A 25993-nucleotide genomic window follows, 5' to 3' on the forward strand; every position below is an offset into this window, starting at 1 on the left:
TGTCAGAGGTCAGAGGTGATCGTCTTTCTGTTAAATTCAGTTTTTTTGAGACAAACCTGAGCCCTGCTGCGTGAGACTGTAAATAAAAGATGGCGTTAAACGTGATCTTCTGAGGCTGTTGTCTCCGCCCTCCTCCACCAACGACCACACGGAACCACCCAATCGGAGGTCGATCCGAGTTCGGCTCAACGTGTCGGCATGTTTCAGTGTTCCATGCGTGGAGCTGCTCAGGTTCAGGTTCGCTGTAAGTTGGAAAGTAACTTGAGCTCTGTCAGGTTGTAATAGAGTACATGTACTCTTAGTACTTACGTTTCTAAGACGAACCGATGCTTAGAAATGTTTCTGCTCCGCGTGGTCATGTGACCCGGGGTGCTGAGGCAGAGCGTCTCCTTGGTCCTTATTTCTTCATCGTTTTCGAGGTTTCCAGACAAACTTCTCGCCTCACGCTCCTTCAACATGGTTTCAAGCAGAGGTCAAAGTTCAGCAGGGCGCTGCGAGCACAATTCAAACATGAGTCTGAGGTTCAGTGCAGCGCAGAACACCTCCATCGCTCACATCAGGTGCACATCTGGTCTGCAGCTGTTCAGAAACAGAGGACGATGACGTCGCTCGCTGTGTGTCTGTGACATCACTCATATGTTCTCATTATTATTCTTTTATGTTATCGTCACTTCAGTTTAACTTTGGTGCCAACGACAGTAAACGTCAGTCTGCAGCTGTTTGGGCTGGTGTGTGTGCACGGAGGGGTGGGCGGTACAGACATGCAGGTACGTGTTAAAGACAAGTCACGCTTCCTTTGGAAGGATGTTCACCTGCTCACATCAAAGCTTTTTCCTCATTTCAAACTCATAAGATGAAGCAGCAACTGCGGGAGCGTCCACAAACGTGTGGTCTGGACCATCCGGAGCAAACAAAGCCTGGATGATGAACGCGGCGTCACGCTGCTCTGTAACCTCGGCTCTTTGCCTCGTGAAGGGTTAATGTTCATTGTAATGTTGTCATATCAGCGGGACAAACATCGACCGCAGGACTGAAACCGCACGAGTGCAGGCTTTTAGAGCAGCGCATTAATGAACACTGAGTCACGCGTCCACATACTTCTGCCCCCTGCAGCGAGGCTGGCAGACACATTATTGGCCTGCTGGTCTCCGAGCTTCGGGGAAAAGGTTTGGACTGGGTCCAGATCACCATTACTTTAATGTTTAATCAGGCCTGCCACAGACTCAGGGTTCATCTGTACTTACCGAGCTGCTTCCTGTACTTTACGACCGCCAACACTCTGCTCTGCACCGCAGCACACACTCACGCCGGTCCAGCTGTCTCTGTGAGGACCCGCGGCAGTATAATGCAACATCGGGACTGTGGCGCTGACCCTGAGCTGGATTCTACCGTGAGCGCGAAACGTGTTCAGATACTCGGCCCCTGTGCAGGTGTCTGAGGATGGCACACGAAAACCTTCCATGAAGTCATCAGACGATAAGGAAACGTCCTCATTCTTTGATAAGTTAACAAAAGAATTGATAGCTGCCAGTTTCATACTGAATAATTACTGAAGTGCTGCACTCAGTGACTGCAGGGTCCCCCGAGGACGCTAATGACACCACAGTCCCCACAAAGGCACATATACGAGTACACCTACACTGGCAGTAATAACAGCTCTCACGTTTTCCCTCCATCTTCATCACTTCAAACATTTTTCACTCTGTTCAGCGCAGTGCGAACAAACGCCTGTCGGTCAGCTTCAGGTCACGCTCATCGTGAAACAGAGGCCATCTTTGAAACTTGTTGCTCCTGCAGGAGGCCGTGTTGGGGCGGGGCTTTTAACTCTGCTCAGGTGCCCGGCGCCTCGAGCTGCAGACCTGATGGATCACCGTTATTGATCCCCGGGGATCTGCAGGCGTGTGATTACAGTAATGCCCTAATGATGGATGACATCAGGCCGTCACTCAGACCATCTGTCTGCGCTCCGGGAACATGAATAAATGATAACTCCCACTTTTCATGTGAGAAGAGCTGCTATGTATTTGTGAGGACCAACTCCACACCAGCTAATGAAAATTCAGAATCTAACAGACGAACAGAAAAATGTCTGAAGTCTGAGCTTTGACCCGAGATGTCCCAGCTTTCCTCAGATGGCTCAGGAATCTTCCCGGGTCTTCACAAACATCCGGCTGAAAACTTTAAACGTTGCAGGTTCTGAAGGTCCGCCTCTGTGACAAACACGTTTTAACTGGAAGTTTGAAATCCATCTGAAAGATTTGGACCGGTTGGCTGAGGCGCAGACTGCAGAGGAGACTTGGATTCGGATGATTCCAGCACAGCAACGAGTTTTAAGGTCAGTAAGAGTAAACCTTCAATCAGTTTCCTGACAGCAGAAAATCGATGCCACGTTTGGCAGTTATGGCTCAGATATGGCAAACTCAGCCTAGTGTGGGTCAAAGGAAGCTGTTTCTATGGAAACGATGAGTTTGGTTGTGTTGATGCACGCTCAGTCATCCAGGTAAGGAAAAGGAAAAGGTTGATTCTGTTCATCTGGATGTTTTCAGACAAACGTTTCATCATCATCAGGTGACTGCAGGGTTCAACCTTATGAACAGGACATTGTGCTGGGAGGTCAGTTTATCATCATTAACATGCAAATTCGTATGTCCACTGATCAATGTCCATGAGAACCGTTCACACAGAGCGGCTGCAGCATCGTTCATCAGTGCTGCACGTGTCAGCCATTGTGCAGATGTCCTGTTTATAAGGTTGAACCCTGCAGTCAGCCAGCACTGAAGGAAACGTCCAGATGAACAGAATCAAGTTTTTTGGATGGTTTGCTGCTTGTTTACAGGCTGCTGTGGGAACCGGCCAACAAGGCTCTCAGCACTGCTGTTTGAGAACATCTGGGCAGGACTCGTCCGGAGCAGCGGCCGTCCACGCAGCTCGTTCACGTTGACCCCATCTGAAGAGGCTGAACCTAAAATAACACCAAGCACAAACTGACGGGCGGTTTCTGTTTCAGACCAGGACTAAAGCACTGGGTTTGCATCAGAAGTGTCAGGACTCATTAAAGGGAATCAAACGTCACAGCGGGTTTATGTAGAGATGGAACAAAGACTTGAACGGGTTTGTCCCGTGGCTGCAGCTCTCAGCAGCTGAATGTTTGATGTGAATGCACAAAGACACAGTCAGAAAGAATGAGCCCATTTATTAACCCTCATGTTAATCATCATCCTCGACCACCGACAGTCTCGTGGCTCGGGTTCATACACAACTCTATCTGTCAATAGAATCTAATAGAAAAATCTGCAGGTTACAGTTAGGACGTCTGTCCATTAGAAAAACAACAGAAACCATAAAACCAAAAAGCTCCCCGTCCCCCCTTCAGGACCGGGATCGGTACTGGGAAGTTCTAGGCCAGAGTGGAGCGAGCGTCGTGTCCGGTTCAGGTCCTGAGACGCTGCAAGAACCGGACACCAGGCCGGCGTCCGCTCCACCGTTAACAACTCCGGGGGGGGTTAACCCCTTCACTATAGCTCCCCACGCCTCGGAGCGGCCACAACAACGAGCTGCGGGACTTCAACACGCCTGCGACGACAACGCTCAGCTCGTCTGGTCCAATTACAGGCGTGTTGAAGGTGGCGGCGTCCAGACGGGAACAGGCGAGGAGAGGAGAGAGAGACAGTTAGCCTAGCAGTCTTGAGAATATAACACATATTCAGCTTCGGTTAGACACGACACGTGAATTAAACAATATCATCTTTAACAAAGTACATTTTAACTGGAGAGCACCCGCCAGAGTGGAAATTTACACAAACCATATCATCACATCGACAAAATGAATATTCATAACAGATTTAAATAGACCCCTGAACAGGAGAACTCATTATTATCGTCATTATTATCAGCATCATCATCATCACACATACACGAAGCAGAAGCACTGATTCAACGACAACCAGATCTCCCTCGACAAGACAAACCTCTCTGTGGTCCGACACGCACAACGTTCAGAGAACTGCCAACACGCACACAGCGCCGAGCCGACGCACAAAACGAGCCAAAACGCACACATTTTCATTAAACGCTCAGCTAACAAACAAAACTTATAACAGCACACAGCGCTAGCATACATACGCTAACACGCACGCAAAGTTTAGCTAAACGCTCAGCTAACAAACAAAACTTATAACAGCACACAGCGCTAGCATACATACGCTAACACGCACGCAAAGTTTAGCTAAACGCTCAGCTAACAAACAAAACTTATAACAGCACACAGCGCTAGCATACATACGCTAACACGCACGCAAAGTTTAGCTAAACGTTCAGCTAACACACAGATTAAATTCTTACCACTTGCTTAGCTGATAACGTTCAACTAACAAGGTTTTGCTAGTAGGCAAAAAAGCTAACAAACAGTGCTAACGCTAAGTGTAGCACAGATGAGCACGTTTTTAAAAAGTATCAATGAATGTGAATTTATGCACAAAACAATTTTATTGCTAACTGCATGTTAACGCTAAAGAAACTAATCAGTAGATTCAAAGTCCGGCTGCGTTTGAAAAACAAACAAAAAAACACATTTACAATCTGTGCAAGTATAAAACGGCAACAAAACAATTGTACATTTATTTTGAAGTGTAAACCAGCCCTAATATAAACAGAACATACAGCTAATGTACAGCAGCCGGCTAGTTTGTTTGGCTAACGAACATTAAAGTCGTATTTACCGAGTCATTCGTTCATGCTAGTCATGCGGTTGAATGAGACAGATGGACGTTCAGCCTAGAAACGCTGCTTTTGGCCTTTTGCTAACACATCAGATTACACCATTTAGCAGTAACAGTGTGAGAGCTCATGCTTCCACATTCAGACATTATCCCGTACAGCTCTACTTTTCCTCTAAAATGTTTACAAACTCTCCATGATCTGTATCAGGTTACATGTTATTGGTCGTTATTTACAGTCTGTGCAACACGTCACGAGCGCAGAGTAACACCAAGTTCCCAAACAGTCACTACGGCTACGTTCCCCACATCTATACGTAACGTAAGTCGTTAGCCACACAACGTGACGACTGCTGGAACCTGTGAAAGGGATTTTCTGTTCCCTGTATGGCTTTTAGTTAGACTGCCCGACATGTCAGGGAACTTGAAATAAGCTTAGCGCTTCCTGAGATGGAAACGAGGCTTAGAGGTTAGCTTAACCATAAAGCACCTAGGGAACAAAAATGGGAACATATAACCTTGGAACAAAGAAGCCTGAGAACTTAGGAACCTGGAAACTGGGAAGCAACTTTGGGAACATGTGACCTTAGGCATAAATGATCTTGAGAACAATTTTGGGAACGTGGTTTTGTAGACCTACCCGACACCTGGTTAGCACACAACAGACAAGCACGGTGTTCAGTTAGCACATTCATTCAGCTAGCCTTTGTAACGTGCGCATAGAAAAAAACAAACAACCCCACAGCAGCTAACGTAGCGCTCGGACAGCATTTCCATTTACTTACATTCAGCTAACAGGCACCACTTAGCTAACGAAGCACAGCTAACAGAAACATTCACACAGCTGAGGTAACACACACGTTTGTTTAGCTAACACGGAATCGATAACTTCATTGATCAGCTCCTGAAATTTCCTCTAAAAACAAATCAGAAAATAGAAATGCGACCAACAACAACAATAATAAAGTTCACTCAAAGAAAACTTGTCTCCACAGACTCGGTCATAAAAGCGGAGGCAGGAAAACGTGGCGGTGACTGGAGGTTAAATCGTGTGAGAATACAAAGCGTTAGACCACAGAGAGATCTGGCTTTAGACAACGCAATACAAGTCGCTATTTATTCATCGTTACATCATAAAAACCTAAAGAAATCACTATAAAGATACAAGAATAAGAGCTATGGTCAAACCAAAAGAAAACAGTAATGCATCATTGCACCTCCAAGTTGGCGACTGAACAGGTAAAATTAGGAGAAACAGACCCAGCGAGCAGATTTAGTACAAAAACTTTACATTTCCATCCGATGTCATTAAAACGGTTTGATGCCAAAATAAAAAACAAACTGAGTCAACACACAGCCTGACGCATGCTTTAAAACATTATCATAACCAAAATAATAATAATATCTGATTTTCATACTCAAGACTGCTAAGCCTTATACCGTTTTCTTATTGGAAAATAAAACTAGACAAAATATAGATTATACTGGATTTCGTTTTGTTCAAAGCCACACGGATACATCTTGAAATTCAAGTTTGATAAAAAATAAAAACAAAGAAAAACCAGGTCTACACCGCGGGGAGACCGGAGGCTAGTCCAAAAACATCTGCCTGACAAAATATCGACTTTGTAAGGTTAAAAAACAGAAAGAAAGAGTTCGTGATTTTTCAGTTAATCCTTAGTTTTTCTCTACAAAAGGAGGAAGCGGGAGAGCGTTGCTAGGAAACCCCGATTCGGACGCCATCGACAACCATCCGAGGCCTTCGCCGGTGAGGGAGGAGCCTCTAGTGATCCTGAGGAGACAGGAAATGACAGTGACGTTTAGCCGTCGTGACCAACGGGAGGAGGAGATCGCTGTGAAGCAGAAGCCGCCGGTGTTACCTGTATCTGGGCGGGGTTCCACAGGTAGGGCTGCTGCTGCTGTCTGTAGTATTCTGCTAATGCTGCAGTGTAGTCTGGCACCGAACTCTGCTGAGACGACTGAGCTGCACACACACACACACACACACACACACACACACACACACAAACACACACATTACTTCAAAGCCTCTCGAGCTTTCTCAAACGTTCACTTTGATGTTGTTCACGAATCAGCAATGAGGCCAAACTTGACCTTCACACTACAAATGTCACTGAGCAGAGCAGCACAGGTAGAAACAGGAAGTGTCAGCTGCCCCGCACACACCTGTGCACGCCTACCTTTGTCTTTTAGCTCAAGCTTGTAACGCACACCTGACAGCCGCTCAGAGAGAAATGCAGAGAAGTGACTTTTCTTCCTGAGATGGAGGAACAGCCTGAAGCTTCACCAGTGTTGGGGAGTGACAGAGTACATGTACCGCCGTTACGCATTTAAAATACAAAATATGAGTAACTGTATTCTGTTACCGTTTAAAAAGGTGGTATTCAGAATACAGTTACTTTGCTGAAATAAAGGGATTACATGACGGTCTTCTCCTGTTTCGTATGTTCGGCTATGCCCTCTCTGTTTTTGGTTTCCACGCCCCAAACAAAACACGCATTAAGAGGCTCTAATGTCTGTGTCTCAATCTCGCGGCCCACGTCACCTCTACTTAGGGCCGCATAATGACATGAAGAAATAGTGAGAAATGAAAAATAAGAAATATTTTAAAAAAATATTCACAAAAATGACTTAATAAGAAGGCAACAGGCAGAGTGTCACAGGAATCGCCCTGAAGCCTCGTGGGTAGTGTAGTCCAGCTGTAAGTAAGCTATTAAGACTCGACTGTACACCGTGTTCGTGTTTTCCTCTGAAACAATAAGTTCTGTTGGAGCAGCCTTTCAACGCCTCTCTCTGTCTCTGCTAGCAAAGTTGACCCAGACAACAAAGTAAAGCTAGTTTTCAGCTACGAGCCGACACAGAACCCACCGTATTAGCCAGAGGTCCCTTTACTACGGCTCGGAGCCGCAGACCTGTTTTATATACGAATAGTTTTCTACACGAGATCACTGCAAAAAGTGCAGCCTTACCTAATGTCCACCTACTGTTACTCTGTTATATTCAGATTTAAACATCCAGTTGGTGTTGGTGTGGAGAGTAACCTTCAGTAATAGTAATAAATCACACAGCAAAAGTACATTCATGTAGTTGTAAAAAACATGATGATATATTAAGTAATCCAAAGTATTCAGAATACTCTCACTGAGTAACGTAACGGAATAAGTTACAAAATACATTTTGGGGCATGTAATCTGTAATCTGTAATGCAATACATTTTAAAAGTAACCTTCTTAACACTGAGCTTCACAACCTCAATGACACACATCTTACTCTGTTTCTTGTAGTAGTCCTCCCAGGCCTTACTGTAGTCTGTCATCAAGCTCTGAGGCTGGTTCTGCTGACCTGGACACACACACACACACACACACACGCACACACACACACACACACACGCACAGGGACACACACACACACACACACACACACACACACACAGAGAGAGACACACAGTCAATGTCACTGCTCGGAGCTCAGATAAATAAACATCACACATTCAGATACAAAATATGTTTCTGTCACAGCTCTGTGTGTGTGTGTGTGTGTGTGTGTCCCTGACCGTGTGTGTTTGTGTGTCTGTTGACTTGCCTAGCTTCTTATAGTACTGCTCCCATGCTTTAGAGTAGTCCATCTGTCCTGTCTGAGCCATACTGTGACCTACACACACACACACACACAGGGACACACACGGACACACACACGGACAGGGACACACACACAAGTCTTAGCTTCTACACTAAACAAAGGCTGTGTGTGTGTCCCTGTGTGTGTGTGTCCCTGTCCGTGTGTGTGTGTGTGTGTGTGTCTCTCCGTGTGTGTGTCCCTGTCCGTGTGTGTGTGTGTCCCTGTGTGTGTGTCCCTGTGTGTGTCTCTGTGTGTGTGTGTGGCCCTGTCCGTGTGTGTCCCTCTCCGTGTGTGTGTGTCCCTGTCCGTGTGTCCCTGTCCGTGTGTGTGTGTCCCTGTCCGTGTGTCCCTGTCCGTGTGTGTGTGTCCCTGTCCGTGTGTCCCTGTCCGTGTGTGTGTGTCCCTGTCCGTGTGTCCCTGTCCGTGTGTGTGTCCCTGTCCGTGTGTGTGTCCGTGTCCGTGTGTCCCTGTCCGTGTGTGTGTCCCTGTCCGTGTGTGTGTGTCCCTGTCCGTGTGTGTGTGTGTGTGTGTCCCTGTCCGTGTGTCCGTCCCTGTCCCTGTGTGTGTGTCCCTGTCCGTGTGTGTGTGTGTCCCTGTCCGTGTGTCCCTGTCCGTGTGTCCCTGTCCATGTGTGTCCCTGTCCATGTGTGTCCCTGTCCGTGTGTCCGTCCCTGTCCCTGTATGTGTGTCCCTGTCCGTGTGTGTGTGTGTCCCTGTCCGTGTGTGTGTGTGTCCCTGTCCGTGTGTGTCCCTGTCCGTGTGTGTGTGTGTCCCTGTCCGTGTGTGTCCCTGTCCGTGTGTGTGTGTGTCCCTGTCCGTGTGTCCCTGTCCGTGTGTGTGTGTGTCCCTGTCCGTGTGTGTGTGTGTCCCTGTCCGTGTGTCCCTGTCCGTGTGTGTGTGTCCCTGTCCGTGTGTGTGTGTCCCTGTCCCTGTCTGTGTGTGTGTGTGTCCCTGTCCGTGTGTGTCCCTGTCCGTGTGTCCGTCCCTGTCCGTGTGTGTGTGTGTCCCTGTGTCCGTCCCTGTCCGTGTGTGTGTGTCCCTGTCTCTGTCCCTGTGTGTGTGTGTCCCTGTCGTGTGTGTGTATCCCTGTCTCTGTCCCTGTCCGTGTGTGTGTGTGTCCCTGTCCGTGTGTGTGTGTGTCCGTGTGTGTGTGTCCCTGTCCCTGTCCGTGTGTGTGTCCCTGTCCGTGTGTCCCTGTCCGTGTGTGTGTGTCCCTGTCCGTGTGTGTGTCCCTGTCCCTGTGTGTGTGTCCCTGTCCGTGTGTGTGTGTGTCCCTGTCCGTGTGTGTCCCTGTCCGTGTGTGTGTGTCCCTGTCCGTGTGTGTGTGTCCGTGTGTGTGTGACCCTGTCCGTGTGTGTGTGTCCGTGTGTGTGTGACCCTGTCCCTGTCCGTGTGTGTGTGTCCCTGTCCGTGTGTGTGTGTGTCCCTGTCCGTGTGTGTGTGTCCCTGTCCGTGTGTGTGTGTCCCTGTCCGTGTGTGTGTGTCCCTGTCCGTGTGTCCGTCCCTGTCCCTGTGTGTGTGTCCCTGTCCGTGTGTGTGTGTGTCCCTGTCCGTATGTGTCCCTGTCCGTGTGTGTCCCTGTCCGTGTGTGTGTGTCCCTGTCCGTGTGTCCCTGTCCGTGTGTCCGTCCCTGTCCCTGTGTGTGTGTCCCTGTCTGTGTGTGTGTGTGTGTGTGTCCCTGTCCGTGTGTCCCTGTCCGTGTGTGTGTGTCCCTGTCTCTGTCCCTGTGTGTGTGTGTCCCTGTCCGTGTGTGTGTGTCCCTGTCTGTGTGTGTCCCTGTCCGTGTGTGTGTGTCCCTGTCTGTGTGTGTCCCTGTCCGTGTGTATGTGTGTCCCTGTCCGTGTGTGTGTGTCCCTGTCTGTGTGTGTCCCTGTCCGTGTGTGTGTGTCCCTGTCTGTGTGTGTCCCTGTCCGTGTGTATGTGTGTCCCTGTCCGTGTGTGTGTGTCCCTGTCCCTGTCTGTGTGTGTGTGTGTCCCTGTGTCCGTCCCTGTCCGTGTGTGTGTGTCCCTGTCTCTGTCGCTGTGTGTGTGTGTCCCTGTCCGTGTGTGTCCCTGTCCGTGTGTGTCCCTGTCGTGTGTGTGTATCCCTGTCTCTGTCCCTGTCCGTGTGTGTGTGTCCGTGTGTGTGTGTCCCTGTCCCTGTCCGTGTGTGTGTGTCCCTGTCCCTGTCCGTGTGTGTGTGTCCCTGTCCCTGTCCGCGTGTGTGTGTCCCTGTCCGCGCGTGTGTGTGTGTCCCTGTCCGTGTGTGTGTGTGTGTGTGTGTGTGTGTCCCTGTCCGTGTGTGTGTGTCCGTGTGTGTCCCTGTCCGTGTGTGTGTGTGTGTCCCTGTGTGTCCATGTGTGTGTGTTACCTGGGTCTTGCTGTCCTGGGTTCTGCCAGCTGGTCTGGTAGGTGTTTCCCCAGACGCCGGTCAGGAAGGTCTGCCCACTCCCACAGCTGCATAAAAACATGTGTTTAACACACAGCTGGCTGAGTTAAAGACACACACACACACACACGGACACACACACGCCCGTGTCCATCATCATCAGCGTCTCAGCATGAGGCCGTTAGACAAACGAACGCGACAGAATGCAGAGGACAGTTAAACGAATCAGCTGATGTGGCGGAGCGCCCACAGCCACGCCCACAGCCACCGCCGCCTCAGACTCACGCGGGAGCTCACACGGGCCTGCGGCGCTGCCGTGGTCGTGTTGGAGGTGGAAACGTCACGTGTGTGTGGACCGCGAAGGTTTTCATGGTGACCACAGTAAACGGGTCACACTCGTAGCTCTTGAACTTCTCCATGAACCGTCATCACACGGCGCCATCACGGAGCACGCCCACAGCAAACACGGCCTCCGCCCTCACCCCCCCTGAGGCAGAGTGTGGAACTGCTCATTGAGAGAACGTCACGTCATCAGGGTTTCTGTCAGGGCTGGATGATCATTAAAGTCGATTCTGGATAACGTGACATCGATTCATCAAAATCCTGAATCGATTTTTTAATATCAATTTATTTTGGCTGAAACGCCAGAATCTCAGGTTACACCTCACAACATTTCTACAACCTCCAAACAGCTGAAACAGTCAATGAGAGCAGGAACACGATTCTGCACAGAGACGTGAACACAAAGCGCCGACGCATCAGAATCAGCGAGCTGTCGCCTTCCTCACCGACGGCACGGACGCGCTCGCTGATTCTGAAGCTGTTAGTTTGACCTCTGAACCTGATCCAAACTACGCTTCACATAAACATCGTCATGAATTCACTCTTAGTTTTGCTTCCACCACGATCTCACTTCATGCACAGCTCTCTCTCTCCCCCCCCCCGTCTCTCTCTCCCCCTCCACGCTGTCGGCCGCTGTTTTGCTTTTTTACTTCCTTCCAAAAACAAAGCCTCATTCCTGCCGTTCAATACTGAACAAATGTAAACTTTTTAAAATTATGCAAAAGTGCAAAACGCTCGGCCGTGTCTCTAATCAAACCTCTGTAACTTTCTCTGCTTCACTTCGTTTTTGATCGACTGCAGAATATTTTTAAGGTCATCTGCTATAAAATCCCAAACCAGGAAAATCTCCTTCATGTTTTTGTTTTATCCTCAGTGACTTTGACACAAAGGCCTCTGCTGTGACGCTCACACCTCTGATAGTCTCACGGCGTCAGCTGAGGTCAGTGTCACAGATATAAAAATATAGATATGCACTGACAAGTGATCAGTTATAATATTTCTGACTGTCTGAGGCAAAATTTCCCCGATTCAAATCAAATTGAATCGGTCCCAGAAATCAGTGACAATACCCTAGTTTCCATGGTTACCTGAAATTAGGGCTGCCACGATTAGTCGACTGTCAAAATCGTCGACGACTGATTTAATAGTCGACGCGTCGTTTGAAGCTTTGTAAGATCACAAAAGACGCAGGAATAAGTAGTAGGATTTAAGAGTGTAATAACGGACTGAAACAGAAGATGGCAGCACTGCATGTACAAGGATGCCAGCTGCCGTTAAACCCCGAAGAAGAAGAAGCTGTGTCCCAGAATTCATAGCGCAGCCCAGCTCAGTTTCCAACAATGGCGGCAGCTAGTTAGTTTTAATATTACTCTTATTATTCTTTCTGGGTCACAAAATAAACGTTTAACATATTTTCAGGCGAGAATGTAGCTGTGTAAACCTCAAATATCTGCTCAGTTTATCAAGACACCACATATTTTCAAAAGCGCTCCGACGTTTTCGGAGACGTCTGTTACCCACTAGCTCGATAGCTAGCCGGGGGCTAGGCTAACTAGAGCCGTGAGAACACCGGACTCCCGGCTAATCGTCTTCAAACCCACCGCTGTCTTTCGCTACTCAGGTTAAACATGATATATAAGTCACTTAGATAACTTAAAATGTTATTGTTTGGCTGTTTTCAGTATTTTATTTGTTCCTGAGTAAATCGGTTTGGCTGAGATTAAAGTTATAGTTTTTACACAGCTAAATAAACATCAAGCAGACAGCTGATTATCAGAAGTGTGAGATGCTCGAGAATTTACTCCGGTGTCCTGTTATATTTTAGATAGCAAGGAGTTTATTAAACTTCACCGAAACAATCTGCAAATTTCATTAAAATTTAATAAACTATCATCTTGTCTTTATTTTTAGTTAGCACAGACCTGAAACACTTAAAGCTGTAAGCTAATGATAGTTATATAAGAGCAGATGCTGCTGGTGCAATAAGCTGTACGTGGGATGATGATCTGATCAGTCGACTATCAAAATAATCACTTGTGGCAGCCCTAGTTTCCATGGTTACCTGAAACTACCTTTTAGGTATCACATTTACCTGCAGTGAAGTTAGCAATGCCTTTAAACAGTCAGCCAATCAGAGCGCAGCTTGCTATCATTACAACAGGATGTTCAGACTCAGAGCGGGGGTGGGGAACTGAGCAGGTCCTTTAAATCAGCTGTGATCATCTAAAACCTGCAGGCCTGGACTTCCCCCCCCCGGCTGTAGAAGAACACCAAAGCAGCCCCGCCCACTCGTGGACTGGACTCGCGCCGTGGGTGCAGCGTCCTTCCTGCTTCTGAGGGACGTGGATCACGGACGTATGTGCTGTGTGACGGCGGCGTGCGCTAAGATCTGAGGACTCTTACTTCTGGTGTGCAGCGGGACCCTGGGTGAAGGGGCTGAAGCCGAACCCTCCGTTACTCATGATACCCGAACCCTGTGGGAGGAGACACAGGTCAGCGCTCGTCCTGCGAGCATCTACAGAGGTGCGCCTGTTTTACATACTCCGATCTTGTCATCTATTAGCTGGCGAGCCAGGTCCATCTGCTGGGCGGTGCCTCTGATGGTAAAGACCCGGGTGTTGGGGTCGGTGGAGGGTGGGGGGTTCCTCTGCAGCTCCACGTGAGCTCCAGACTGCTGGTTAATGCTCTTGATGGTTTCTCCGCCTGCAGACACAAACAGCAGGTGTCATTCACACAGCTGATCAATATGAGCGCCGGGGGCGGAGTCATTCAGCAGGGCTTAGTGGTGTCACTGCTGGGAAAACGAGACAACGCTCAGGTAGGAAACCATCGGGTGAAGATGTTGGGACAGACGCTGAGAAGCGCTCAGAGTCGACGCTGCTGTTCTTTGCTGTTTCTGTGACTTCACTCATCGGTGGGATTTTAATGTTTACACTCAAAGAAGAATCATGTTGCAGGATGCTGCACGCCATCAGGGATGACCTCGATGGCTGGGGTAGCTTAGCACTCTTGAACATGTCGGTCTATATGACTTTAAATAAAAGTTGAAAACCTCGACTTTAACTTTAAACCTGACTTGAGGATTTTATCTGATTTGCTTAATTCTGGGAAAATTATTAAATTAAATTTCAGTTTGTGTAATGAGCCGCAGAGCCTGGGGGGCTTCACAGGTACAGCTGGTCCCAGCAGGACGGTCAAGGTGAGGACAGGAAGCATTAACCTGCTGGCAGAGACCAGGAGGAGGACGTGTCGACAGAGCTGCTGCTGACAGTCTGAAGCCTACAATGACACAAAGAAACCCAACAATCATATGACCCCCTATGAGCAGCACTTTGGTGACAGTGGGAAGGAAAAACTCCCTTTTAACAGGAAGAACCAGGCTCAGGGAGGGGCGGGGCCAACCTCCATACCGAACCTCATTTCCATGAACACAGTGGAGCCTGCCGAGTATAACCCTGATAATTAGAGGTTAAAGGTCACCTCTTCTTTTGTTTCAGTCTTGGATTCTGTTTCAGCAGTTTTGCATTAATAATCCATCATCAGCCCCTCACCTCGTCCTCCACCTCTGTGATTGGCTGCTCCTCACAACCAGCAGGTCTGGGGGGGGGGTTTAAAATGTATATGATTTTCATTCAGTGTTCATCGACTGAGTCGACCGTCAGCACGAAGAATTCATCAGAGGAAACGAACATGAGGTCCTCTAAAGTGGTGCAAAGTAAGAGTGTGTGTGTGTGTGTGTGTGTGTGTGTGTGTGTGTGTGTGCGCGCGCGCAAACAGGCCATATGGTGTCTAAACACGCTGCACTTGACATTTTCTTCTTTGTGGCTTTTAATTTGGAGGCTGCTGCTCGACCCTCTTGACCTCCAACTCTCTCTCTCTCTCTCACACACACACACACACACACACACACACACACACACACACACACACCGAGTGGTTGATGGGCTGTAAGAGGTTTTTAAATAGAGTGAACGAGGCTGCGCGACTGTTGTACTGTGGGGTTAAAATGTGTCTCACTGATGTCTGCAGGACGTCTGCTCACAGCACAAACACTCAGGACCAAAACACCAGAATAAGACGCAGTGACAGGATTAAAGATCATTATCATGTTACTCATCCAATCCACGTCGCAGTTTCTGCAGAAATGAGCTGACGCAGCCTCGTTCACGTGGATTACAGTGAAACAGATCGCTGTGATCTTTAGACAGGCTCTATTTTTATTCTGTTCAGGGAGAAACAACCATATTCAGTCTGAGTTCACAGCATCTTCCATAAATCACCATAACTGCTATACTGGCGCTGCTGTGTGGCATCACACATGCATGTCAATCATCCATCTCACGAGTTTGCTAGCTGCAAAAATAGTAATAATAATTGTTGTGATTAGCATGAGTCACGCACACATGGTGGAAAATGATCTACTCGGACTTACACAAACTCCCCCCGTGTGAAAAGGTGCAAATCCTGTTTGCAGATGTTTCAGGCGGATTGTCACCTGAGCCACGATTTGTATTTGTCATTAAAACCTGCAGCATGTTAGTGCAGTCATGCAGGGGCACATTTCAAACCTTGGACAACATTAAAATCCAAGCGTATTCAAGGTTGAACCATTAATGTAAACACAAACGACAGCAGTGTGAACGTTTTCCTCACCTTCAGTTTTCTAAGCAGACTCAGTTTCCTACCTTTGCCAATGACCAAGCCACATTTGTCAGCAGGGATGGTGTATGTCACTTCCTGTAGGGGGCCAGGAGAGCCCATAGTCCAATCACCACGACCTCTGACCCGCCCGCCCCGCAATGCTGAACCGAAACCATCACGTTCCTGTGAAAACAGCAACATGTAAAAGGACCCATGAAGAAGAACAACAACAAAGGTCCCCACTCAAAAGAAAAACCAACGTGTGTGTGTTTACCTGTGCTGTTTGGATGAGTTCATTGATGAGGTGGACAGCATGCTGACAGCGGTCTGGCTGACCCATCACCATGGCGACACGTTCTAGACTGACACCATCATCTAAAAGGTCAGAGGTCAAATCCTCAGCAGTGTGAACAGAAAGTCTTATCTGTTTCTACACGTGTGTAAACTCACACTGACCAGTTGAACTGTGGATTAAACTGTGTGAACACAAAACTAACCAGCCTGAGCTGTCTCTCTGCTAACGTTAGCTAGCTTACCTGCAAAGAAAAACGTCGCCTCAGAGGATTAAATGGGGACAAAGAGCAAGCTAACGCTTCCCAGCTAGCTGCTAAGGTAGCCATCAAGAAGTCAACTAGTAAGCTAATGCTAGTCAGAAGAAAGGCAGTGTGTCAAGTCAATCTGAGCGTTTGTTCCTCCAAAAGCAGCCGGACAAGCTAACAGCTTTAAATACGACAGAGATGAAACCAGGATGACGTTCACAATAACGTTGCTGAAGATGATGAAGATGATGAAGCAGCTGAAGCGTCCACGTCATGGTGGAAGCGGCTCACTGGTGTTCATGGATGATGTGATGATAGCAGCTGCAGAATGAAGTGGACTCGAAGCGCACGTTTACAAAGATTCAGCCAGTAACGAGCAGCATGACACACCTGCTTTAAACTGGATCCGGACCCCTGCATCGTTCTGGATCTTCTTGATCATTTCTCCATTTCTGCCAATCACAATGCCGACAGCAAACCTGGGAACGGGAACCTGAGGACAGACGGAGAGATCAGCACGCCGTCTAAACACAACCATCCCAGGTACGCTTGTTTGCCCAAGTCATACATCCAGGCTGGTGCCTCCCAGTCGGGCGCCGAAGTCACTGCGACCCGATCTGAAGTCTCCGTCCTTCTCCCGGATCACCTCCAACACCAGCTCCCTCGCTGCCTGCAGGAGGAAACGGCCCGGGATTAGCCCCGCCTCAAAGGATGGAACTAAAAAGCATCGAAATATTTACCAACTTCCTGCTTGACCTCAAGTCTCCAGTTCGATCAGTAACCTTTTCTCATTGAAAGCCAAAATCTTTTAGGGATCATCTAAACCAAACCAGCCCAGGACCTCGGAGGAACCCATGACAGATCCAACCAATCAGAGCCCTGAATCTGCCCGTAGGCTTCACTGATAAATCCTGTTACAGGATGCAGTAAAACTTTCCTCACTAAACACTTTACAGCAAATCTGTAGTGAAAAAGATCAGATCAGGATGTTTTTAGATGATTGTAACTGGTCAGTTTCCTGTGTTAATAAGCTGCAGATAGTCACATGGTCTCGTTTCACGCAGCTGCTGTCAGTGGCTCGAGGTGTCCTCAGCTTTGACAGCTCCCGCTGCACTGATGCTCAATGATAAATCAGCCGTCACAGTTATCGTCCTGCAGAACGATTCCTCCTGGACTCGCTGGCTTACCTGCACTTTGTACGGGTCTCCGGAGATGCGCAGGGGTTTGTCGGCCCCCGTCGGCATCGGGCCGTCCTGGATCATCATCATCTTCACTCCAGCTCGCTCCTGAAAACCAGAGCAGTTAACATCACTAACATTTCCTGCTGTTTGAAACCCTGTTATTCAATCGGCACCTCAGTCCGGACCCTACAAACGTTCCTGCTTCACGATCGTCACGATTTGTTCTATGAAAGGAAAACACCTGATTTCATGGCGAACGCTCTAAACGCACACACGCCACCAGCCAGCACAGATAGCTCTCCTCAGCAGCGTTACGAAAGTGAAAACTTGATCTGATCAAGAGTTTGGAGTTCGTCTTGTAATCAGAAGGTTGCCGGTTCGAGCCCCGACTTGGACAGTCTCGGTCGTTGTGTCCTTGGGTAAGACACTTCACCCGTTGCCTACTGGTGGTGGTCAGAGGGCCCGGTGGCGCCAGTGTCCGGCAGCCTCGCCTCTGTCAGTGCCCCAGGGTGGCTGTGGCTACAATGTAGCTGCCATCACCAGTGTGCGAATGTGTGGATGTGTAAAGCGCTGTACACATACAGATCATTTACCATAAAATAACTACAAAGAATAAAACTCTATTTGAGTCATTAGATGATTATAATTATGTAAAAGACTAAACTTGTTTATCTGAAGTTCAAAGACTTGGAAACATTGTTACTGAACAAATTAAAGAAGAACTCGAGTAAGATCAAAGGCTCTGTCTGCAGACCCAACAGTGATGTCAGCTGTCAAATACATTTCACCTCACAGTGACATCACTTCCTTGAGCGAGAGCCCCCCCCCCCCCCCGTTGATCTGAACCTGTGACGTGAATCTACCTGCAGCTGTTTGATGGTGTCTCCTCCTCGGCCAATCACCAGCCCCACCTTGCTGGCTGGGATCAGCATTTCCTGCACCGAGGCCCCGCCCTCTCCATCACCATGGAAACCCGGACCGTTTCTGCAGCGGTCCACGATCTGGGCCAGCAGCCGCTTCGCCTGCCTGAAAACAGCCAGACGTGACAGAGTTTAGCGGCAGCGTCGCTTCACCTGCAGCTCTGCCAGCTTCACCAACTCACTCGATGCTCTCCGGGGTCCCCGTCAGAGAGCACGGCCGCTCCATCAGACCCCCGCCTTCTGCAGAAACACGCATGTGTCAGGTAAGAGAAGTTTGGATTCTCCGTGGTCCGAGGAAACGTAAAAACACGGAGCACTGAACTCACCGGGAGCGATCTGGATCTTACAGCCCGACTCCAACTGGATCCTGGTGATCTGTTCTCCTCCTCTGCCAATAACTGAGGTGGAGGAGGACAGACATAATTAGAGGAACATCCACCCGCTGCTTCTGTACACGCAATAAGACTCCAGGTCAAACACACTGACGTCAGCCTGCTTCCTCTGAGGCACCGGGAAGGAAAACGAGGCTCAGCTGATCTGCCCGAGGCTTCTGAGGCCAAACAGACTCACATTCTGGTTCTGACATTAACGTCTGACTTATGGGGTTTGCATCCAGACAAACCAGAACCGTCGCAGTTCTGAGTCAAAGAAAGGTTCAGTAAAAACGCTGAGGCAGCAGGTTACCCTCAGACTGGAAGCCCATTGGCTGAGGAGAGGATTCAGTCTCTGTGAGAAAAGTTTACCTGCACACAGCCACAGGCTGCTCACATGTGATTGGCCGCTAGAAACGAGACTACAGACAGACACCAGGAAGCCTGCAGAGCACAGTGCAGGGAGCAGCTGCAGGTTCACACGCATATTCTACGTAAAGGTTCGAGAGCCCAGCGAAAGGTCAGAGGTCATACTCACTGAAGCCCACCATCCTGTCAGGGACCTTGTAATCCTCTGTGATTACCCTGCAACACACACAGAAACACACATCGGCATCCTGGTCACGCATGGCTGTGTGTCAATAAGTGATTATTCTGACGCAGACTGCAGGAGCACAGATCTATAACACCGGTGCACCTCCACGACCTCACACGTGGCCATTTGCAAACAAGAATATGAAGCTGCACACGCATCATTACACACCACTGAGAGTGTGTGAGTGTGATCAATACGAGCTGCGGGTCGTACCTTTGATGCCCCATGGCTGCTAGCTGGTTACCTACTGGGAGACAGAGACAGAGATTAGACGTCAGGCTGATGTGACGGCGCCGATCATCAGAGCGAACAGCGAGAATCGAACTGTGTGCGGCAGACACGGGAACACGTCGGAGCACAGACACACGCTTTTCTCCCGCCATCGTTTATTAAACAAAATAAAAACACGTCACTGAAGCTTCAGTCGGGCCGCAGTTACAGCAGTTTCCCTTCTTACAGACGGCCTGTAAAGTGTTTTCATCAGAACTCGACGAATGCTCGAACGTCACGGCCGTCCTGTCACTGATCAGTCTGACGGGTGGAGTGCGGGTGTATGAGCCTCTTACCTCCATCCTCTCCTGGTCGTTTCTGGCCCGGGTAGTACAGCGAGGGCTCGACACTTACTGAGGAGCTGTTGAGGTGAGACATCCCTTCTCCGCCCAGCTTGCCCACCATCTGTGAACATGGCAGAAACAGCTGTAACACCTGCATCTGTTCACAGCAGCTCAGCACACGGGAGCGGCCGGAAACTAACAGCAATAATAAAATTAGAACGGGAACGTTTTTACAGCACACGGGTCCAAAACCACAGCAGGATAAAGACTAGGTCCCAAACTGGTCCCAGGTCAGCAGAAAGTCCAACATATGCAGCCTGTTTCCAGAGGCCGACACAGCTCAGCCTCACACTCCTCTTCCTCACTCCCTAAACCAGGAGGCTTCCTAATAAGGCGCCCGGTTTGGCTGCAGACGCACTCGACTGACTGGGCGCAGATATTTCTAACAGAGCTGCAGCTCATTCAAGTTTAACCACAGTGTGTGAAGAACAAAGTTTGGTGGAGCCGTTTTAAAGGTGTGAGCCTCAAACGTCACAGCTCTAGCTGGGAGACTAAACCTTCCTCATCGCGTCCATCATCTTCTTCAGATGTTCTTCTACCACAAACACCCAGAAAATGTTCATCAAACTATAAAGAAGGCCACAAAGAACCAGGAAATGACATCAAGACTTCAGCTGCCATTTAGGGGGAGGAGCTAAAACTGTTTGTTTCAGAGGACGAACTGACGGTACGCAGACTGCAAATACTATTAAATACACACACACACACACACACACAGAGACAGACGCACACAGAGGAAACCTTCAGTGTTTTCCTGATAAAGACTAAAGAAAAATCTGCTGCTCAGTAAAAATAGTCCAGTGGGCGGAGTCAGTCTGCTGCACCTGCTCACACCTGCTCAGTGCTCCACAGCCTCACAGTATTACCTGTAGAAGGTGAGCCGCAGACAGCTAGTAAAGAAAATAAACCGTTGAAACTCTCTCAGCTGAAACGTGCAAACTTTAAACAAAGGTTTCTGACCCGACACCTGACGGAGGCGTCGTCCTCTTCCTCCTCAGCTCAAGCCTCGTCTGCTGACCTGACTAAACGTGCTCATTTACTCCTGATAATGCTGCACTAACTTATTGTCAGGAGATTAGACATGTGACCCTCCCATCGCTGGTCAACTGACACCTAACAAGCTAAACATCAACAACTGCTAACATTATGCTAATTTTTTTTAAAGAATCATGCTTTCCCAGTGATTTCACATCGTGTGAGGTTTTATTCACCAGCCGTCAAACTCCAGCTACCTACTCAATTCGAAGGCAGTTTCGGTAACGGCAGCTAACTGAGGCTAACAGCAGCTAACTGAGGTTAAGAGCAGCAAACAGTCACTAACTGAGGCTAACAGCAGCTAACTGAGGCTAACAGCAGCTAACTGAGGCTAACAGCAGCTAACTGAGGCTAACAGCAGCAAAAAGTCGCTAACTGAGGCTAACAGCGGCTAACTGAGGCTAACAGCAGCAAACAGTCGCTAACTGAGGCTAACAGAGGCTAACAGCAGCAAACAGTCACTAACTGAGGCTAACAGCAGCTAACTGAGGCTAACAGCAGCAAACAGTCGCTAACTGAGGCTGACAGCAGCTAACAGAAGCTACCTGAGGCTAAACAAAGGCTAGAAACAGCGTCATTGGACAGAAGTGAGCTCGTATCGTACTTTCAGACAGTGTTAAAGCCTCAGGAGTAAACACACCTGGACAGTTGAGGTACACAGCAGGCTGAAAGCCTACACTCACTGGAGATCAACAGCAGCTACATTTGTTTGTCCTTCAGCAGCCAACACAGCGAAGATTATGCCCTTAAACTTGGAGGAGAAAGAAAACAGAACTTAAATAATTCCAATCTACTGACATTAGTGGTGAGATTTCCACACTCAGGAGAGGCTCCCCCACCGCCTCTCCTGAGCTCGAACACTCATTCTTCTCCACGTTATTCTCCAAATGGTCCCAGTTCTGCTCATGAACCATTTATCACCTGCTGCAGGTTCTGGTGTGAAGAACAGAACCAAGGTTACCATCATACCTGGAGTGCGGCACAAAGGAGGAGAAGCCTCCAACAAGAGGACGAGAAGCTGCTAATGACATCAACGACTGTTGTGACTTACTCGTAAGGACCAGGGACAACTGGTTAACAACAACTGACTTTTCAAAATAAGAGCTTGCTGACTGCTCTCAGGATGAACGCATCAACAAATTTACTCATTAAGAGAAAACACGAGAGCAGCCACGAGTCCAGCAGCCGAAAAACCGAGAGGGAGCTAAACGCTGACCGCACAAACATCAAGTCACAAACCTCAAAAACCAGTCACGTTTTAAATGTCTCACACGTCTGTAGCACATCTGACACACACACACACACGTTGTGAGTTAGCACAACATAGCTAACATCACCAGTGCTGGCAGCAGCAGGTTACCAGCAGGCCGGTGTCACACAACCAGCTCGCTGTCCTAACAGATTTCCAGAGCATGATTTGATTGGTCAGCAGCAGCACTTGCACTCAAAAAGAAGTGATTCCACAGTTCAGTTTGGTAACACTGTGACATCACTTCCTACGTAGTAAATGAGAGGCGAAGTGTGCGATTCCTGACCATCTGCTGGAGGTGTTACAGTTTCTTTAGTGGAGGTTCACTTGGTGTAAACCATCATCAGAGGAACAGGATGGAGCTAAACTTCGACCAGACTTGGGGGGGAATTCTAATCACCGCTGATAGAAGACGCTAAATACACTGCGACACCAACCGGAAATGTAGAACGTTTGCCTTCAAAGTAAAAGTCATCCTTTATCACTAACAAAAAGCACAGCTTTTACTTTGAAGACGAGCGTTCTACATTTCCGGTTTGTGTCGCACGTTTCACTTCGCTTTGTGAGAGTTTGCAGAAAGGTTGGCTGCATGTAAACTACAGACGATCAAATCAACGTGCTGGTGACCAATCGCACCGAGGTTTTTGGTAAAGCATCGTTTCGTGACCAATTCTACGTGATGACAAGCAGCAACCACTCAACACATTTTTCCTTAGCAACTGGTGGTTGCCAGGAAGTCGGCGAGCACTCTGTACACGGAGGACTGCGCCTGGTTAGTCTGCATCGTCCACCGAGCGTCACCCCAGGCCAGGTGTTAGCGGGCAGTGACGGATGTTTTTACCCAGTGTGACAGAGTGTGGCTGAGAGTTAACGGAGTTTAAAGAGACAACACACTAACAGGAAGTAAAACACAAATGATCCAACTTCCTGCCGACTGCTTGCACCTCACACCTGAGGTCACCGCAGTGACACCTGGAGGAACACACCTGTGGCTTGTTTCTGGTCCAATAAAACAGACCCATTAACAGGGAAACTATCACCGGACAGACTCGCCGTGACTTTGTGAGCTCTCAGGTCTTCAGGTGAAAGTTACCGGCGCCTGGAGGAGTTCTTCAGTCAGTCCTGGGGGAGCAGGCTGTGATTGGCTGGGGTGGCACTCAGAGGTCAGGGTGCCAATTTAAAGGGCACGCTCACTGTCTGTTTACCTGAGGCTGACTCTTAGGTGTGGTGCACGCAGGCAGCAGTGCAGAGTGAGGTGCACGCAGACACAGGAGGGTGAACCTGTCTGTCTATAGGCGCAGACACACCTCCTGCCTGTATATGGCTCTCAGGCTGTTGCGTAACGCCAGCCTACTTTCTAACCAACTTACAGTAAACAGCAGCCTGGGGGGGGAGGGGGCCCGGCTCCCCGATTAACCGCTGGGACTCGGTACAGACACCCCCCGGCCTGCGGGAGACCCTCGTCGGGGGCAGAAGGCGCAGTAACCCCTGTGACCCGCGTCCTTTCTGCCCCTCGCAGCCCAACAGGTTGCCCGCTGGCGGAGTGACACGTGTGGCCAAACTTCTGTCCCGCTCCCCCCACCCTCGTCTCCCCTCCGCCGTCCCAGCGCGCTCCCCTCCGGGTGACAGCTCGGCAAACTCCCCCCAAACTCTCTCCCGGAGCGTGTCAGCCCCGGAAAAGTTTACACAAGCGGCCACAAGTCCAACTCCGAGCTGCTTCTAGCTAGTTAGCATGCTGCGGAGTGTGTGAGTGTAACTGTGTGTGTGTGTGTGTGTGTGTGTGGTACAAGTTCGAGTAGCAGCAGCAAAACACGGACAATTCCGACAAAAGTGCTTTGGCTCGATCTAAACGACCCGATTCGGCCCGGAACGGGTGTGGGCTGAGCCCGGGTGGAGTTGTTACCTGCCGGGCCCGCTGCAAAACATCGGCCAGGCCCTCTGACTTCAGCCCCGGCTGGTTCATCGAGGCCTGTCCCTGCACCAGCTCCGCCATCATAGCGCCACTAGCAAGCCGTTAGCCGTTAGCTGTTAGCCGGATTAGCTCGCGCTGTTAGCTGCGCTGAAAAAAGAGGCGAGAGGTGTCACTCCGAGAGAAAAACTAGACCCGGAGCTGCACCGCGCTCGAATGAAACTCTACTGAAAGTGCGAGCCCGCGTGGCCACACGGACACGATAAAAGCTGGCTTTAAAACCAGTTCTACCAAATAATACAACTTTACCAAATATATCAACACAAATGATGCGCAAGCTCGCACAAAATAACACAAACCGTTAAACAACAATAACAAGGAAGCTCAGCATGACCAAAAAGATTCAGACCTTTAATAAAGAATCCTGGTCTTAATGCTCGATGGACATTTATCAGAGCTTTGACTGAAATAACATCACAAACCAACTCAGAGACTCACAAAGACCCGTGAAAACCTACAAATGACCCTAAAAAGGCCACAAAGAATTTGTGTGAAATGTTTCCAGTCAATAAAAATGTTTTTTAAGAGTTCTCACTGTTGTCTGATATTTATCAGTGATCAATAACACTGATCGGTTTTTAATGTTTGTTCATTGCTGCACTTCCTGCAGCTCTCGGTGAACACGTGCTCCGGAGCCGTTTCCGGTCTCTTTAAACTCTGAGCGGAGCGTCTCCGTCATAGACGATCTCTGCTGGGCTGCTCAGCTGTTGCCACTTCGCTGCTCTGTTTCCGCTTCCGCGTTGAGTCACGTGTCAGAGCCAGCTCCACAGGTGGAGAGCGGAGTGAAGTTTAAGCTGCAGCAGAAGAAGATGAAGGAGGAGGAGGAGGAGGATCTGTCAGGCAGAGGTTTTCTGTGTGTGTGCAAACAGACCTCTGACCTTTGACCTCTGGTTCCACTGCACATAAAGACTCAACTTGACTTCACCGTGTAGTCCACAGCAATAAGGATAAAAAGTAATCAGATTACTCTGCTCTTAATATACACATTTTTTGCTCTTTAATGTCACAGCAGCGAGGCGTTTAAGGACCAATCTGATTTATGCTTTCTGCCCTCAGTCCCCGCCTCCTGACACAGGGTCTGAGGCGATAGGGGCGGGGTTGATGTTGATGAAGCGCCTGTATGATGGTTAGTGACGCTGTTCTGGGAATCCATCCTACCTGAAAAAACATCCCAATGTTTCTGCGCAGACGCGGCGCACGCGCACAACACCAACGCCGATGAACTTCTTTTTCTCTCACCCATCCAGAATACTTCTTAAGGTTATGGTTATGGTTGGGGGTAGGGTTCGGTTTAGTCACCGTCAGATTATAATAGGGGTAGGACGTTTTGTCAGAGTAGGATGGTTTGTCAGAACACCGCCACCCTGTGACCACCTGATGACCCCAGGCCACGTTTATTAGAAACGTCTGTGAGAGAAGCTGTTTGTGCTCAGGTCATGCAGCAGTTTGGTGAGAGTGAGTACAGCAGGTCAGAAATGTCCTTGACTGTCCCTCATCAGGGGAGTTCAGGTGTTCCTGCAGCAAAGTGACAGGTAGAAGCAGCGTGCAGGTTTGCAACATGATGAAGACGAGCTCGTGTGGATCAGGTCGAGTGGGTCTCAGGTGGGTCTGGAGGCAGTGTGACCAGGATCCACAGGAGGAGAAGAGCTCCTCCAGAAACATGAGTCCACACTTCACACAGAGGCTCAGTGTGACCTGCAGTGACCTCACACACACGGACACACCTGCATATGAGGTGATTTATGAAGAGCCAGTCGGTGTCCCCGTAATCGCTCCGTCTGAGACTTCATTCAGCTAAAGGCTGTGCAGCGT

At 49.0% G+C, this 25993-nt stretch overlaps 1 protein-coding gene across 4 annotated transcripts; it reads right to left on the bottom strand.

The window, feature by feature from the left end:
* Nucleotides 1–3176: 3176 nt before the first annotated feature.
* LOC102776851 (far upstream element-binding protein 3-like) lies at nucleotides 3177–24254 on the bottom strand. 4 transcript variants are annotated; one of them, XM_087849581.1, is made up of 19 exons: nucleotides 24116–24254; nucleotides 19881–19989; nucleotides 19528–19558; nucleotides 19258–19304; nucleotides 18675–18746; nucleotides 18531–18588; nucleotides 18292–18454; nucleotides 17435–17533; nucleotides 16816–16917; nucleotides 16638–16740; nucleotides 15983–16083; nucleotides 15753–15891; nucleotides 13610–13770; nucleotides 13471–13541; nucleotides 10708–10793; nucleotides 8322–8390; nucleotides 8007–8078; nucleotides 6596–6699; nucleotides 3177–6507 (listed from the first exon to the last, which is right to left on the bottom strand). In XM_087849581.1, exons 1-19 carry the CDS (start codon nucleotides 24206–24208, stop codon nucleotides 6499–6501), a joined length of 1689 nt encoding a protein of 562 aa, XP_087705707.1. In that variant the 5' UTR covers nucleotides 24209–24254; the 3' UTR covers nucleotides 3177–6498. The 4 variants fall into 4 exon arrangements, with proteins under 4 accessions (XP_087705707.1, XP_087705708.1, XP_087705706.1 ...); XM_087849582.1 differs by having other exon boundaries at nucleotides 18531–18585; nucleotides 19528–19561; XM_087849580.1 differs by having other exon boundaries at nucleotides 19528–19561.
* Between the last annotated feature and the right edge of the window lie 1739 nt (nucleotides 24255–25993).

The sequence above is a fragment of the Neolamprologus brichardi genome, chromosome 12, assembly GCF_056152115.1.
Source record: "Neolamprologus brichardi isolate AB-2024 chromosome 12, ASM5615211v1, whole genome shotgun sequence".
Lineage (NCBI taxonomy): Eukaryota > Metazoa > Chordata > Actinopteri > Cichliformes > Cichlidae > Neolamprologus > Neolamprologus brichardi.

Coding starts and splice junctions, on each gene's coding strand:
- LOC102776851 (XM_087849580.1), bottom strand. CDS start 24,208: ATGATGGCGGAGCTGGTGCAGGGACAGGCCTCGATGAACCAGCCGGGG. Junction 18,455..18,530: donor GGGACCCCGGAGAGCATCGA/GTGAGTTGGTGA, acceptor GGCTGTTTTCAG/GCAGGCGAAGCGGCTGCTGG. Junction 16,741..16,815: donor TGGGAGGCACCAGCCTGGAT/GTATGACTTGGG, acceptor GTCTGTCCTCAG/GTTCCCGTTCCCAGGTTTGC.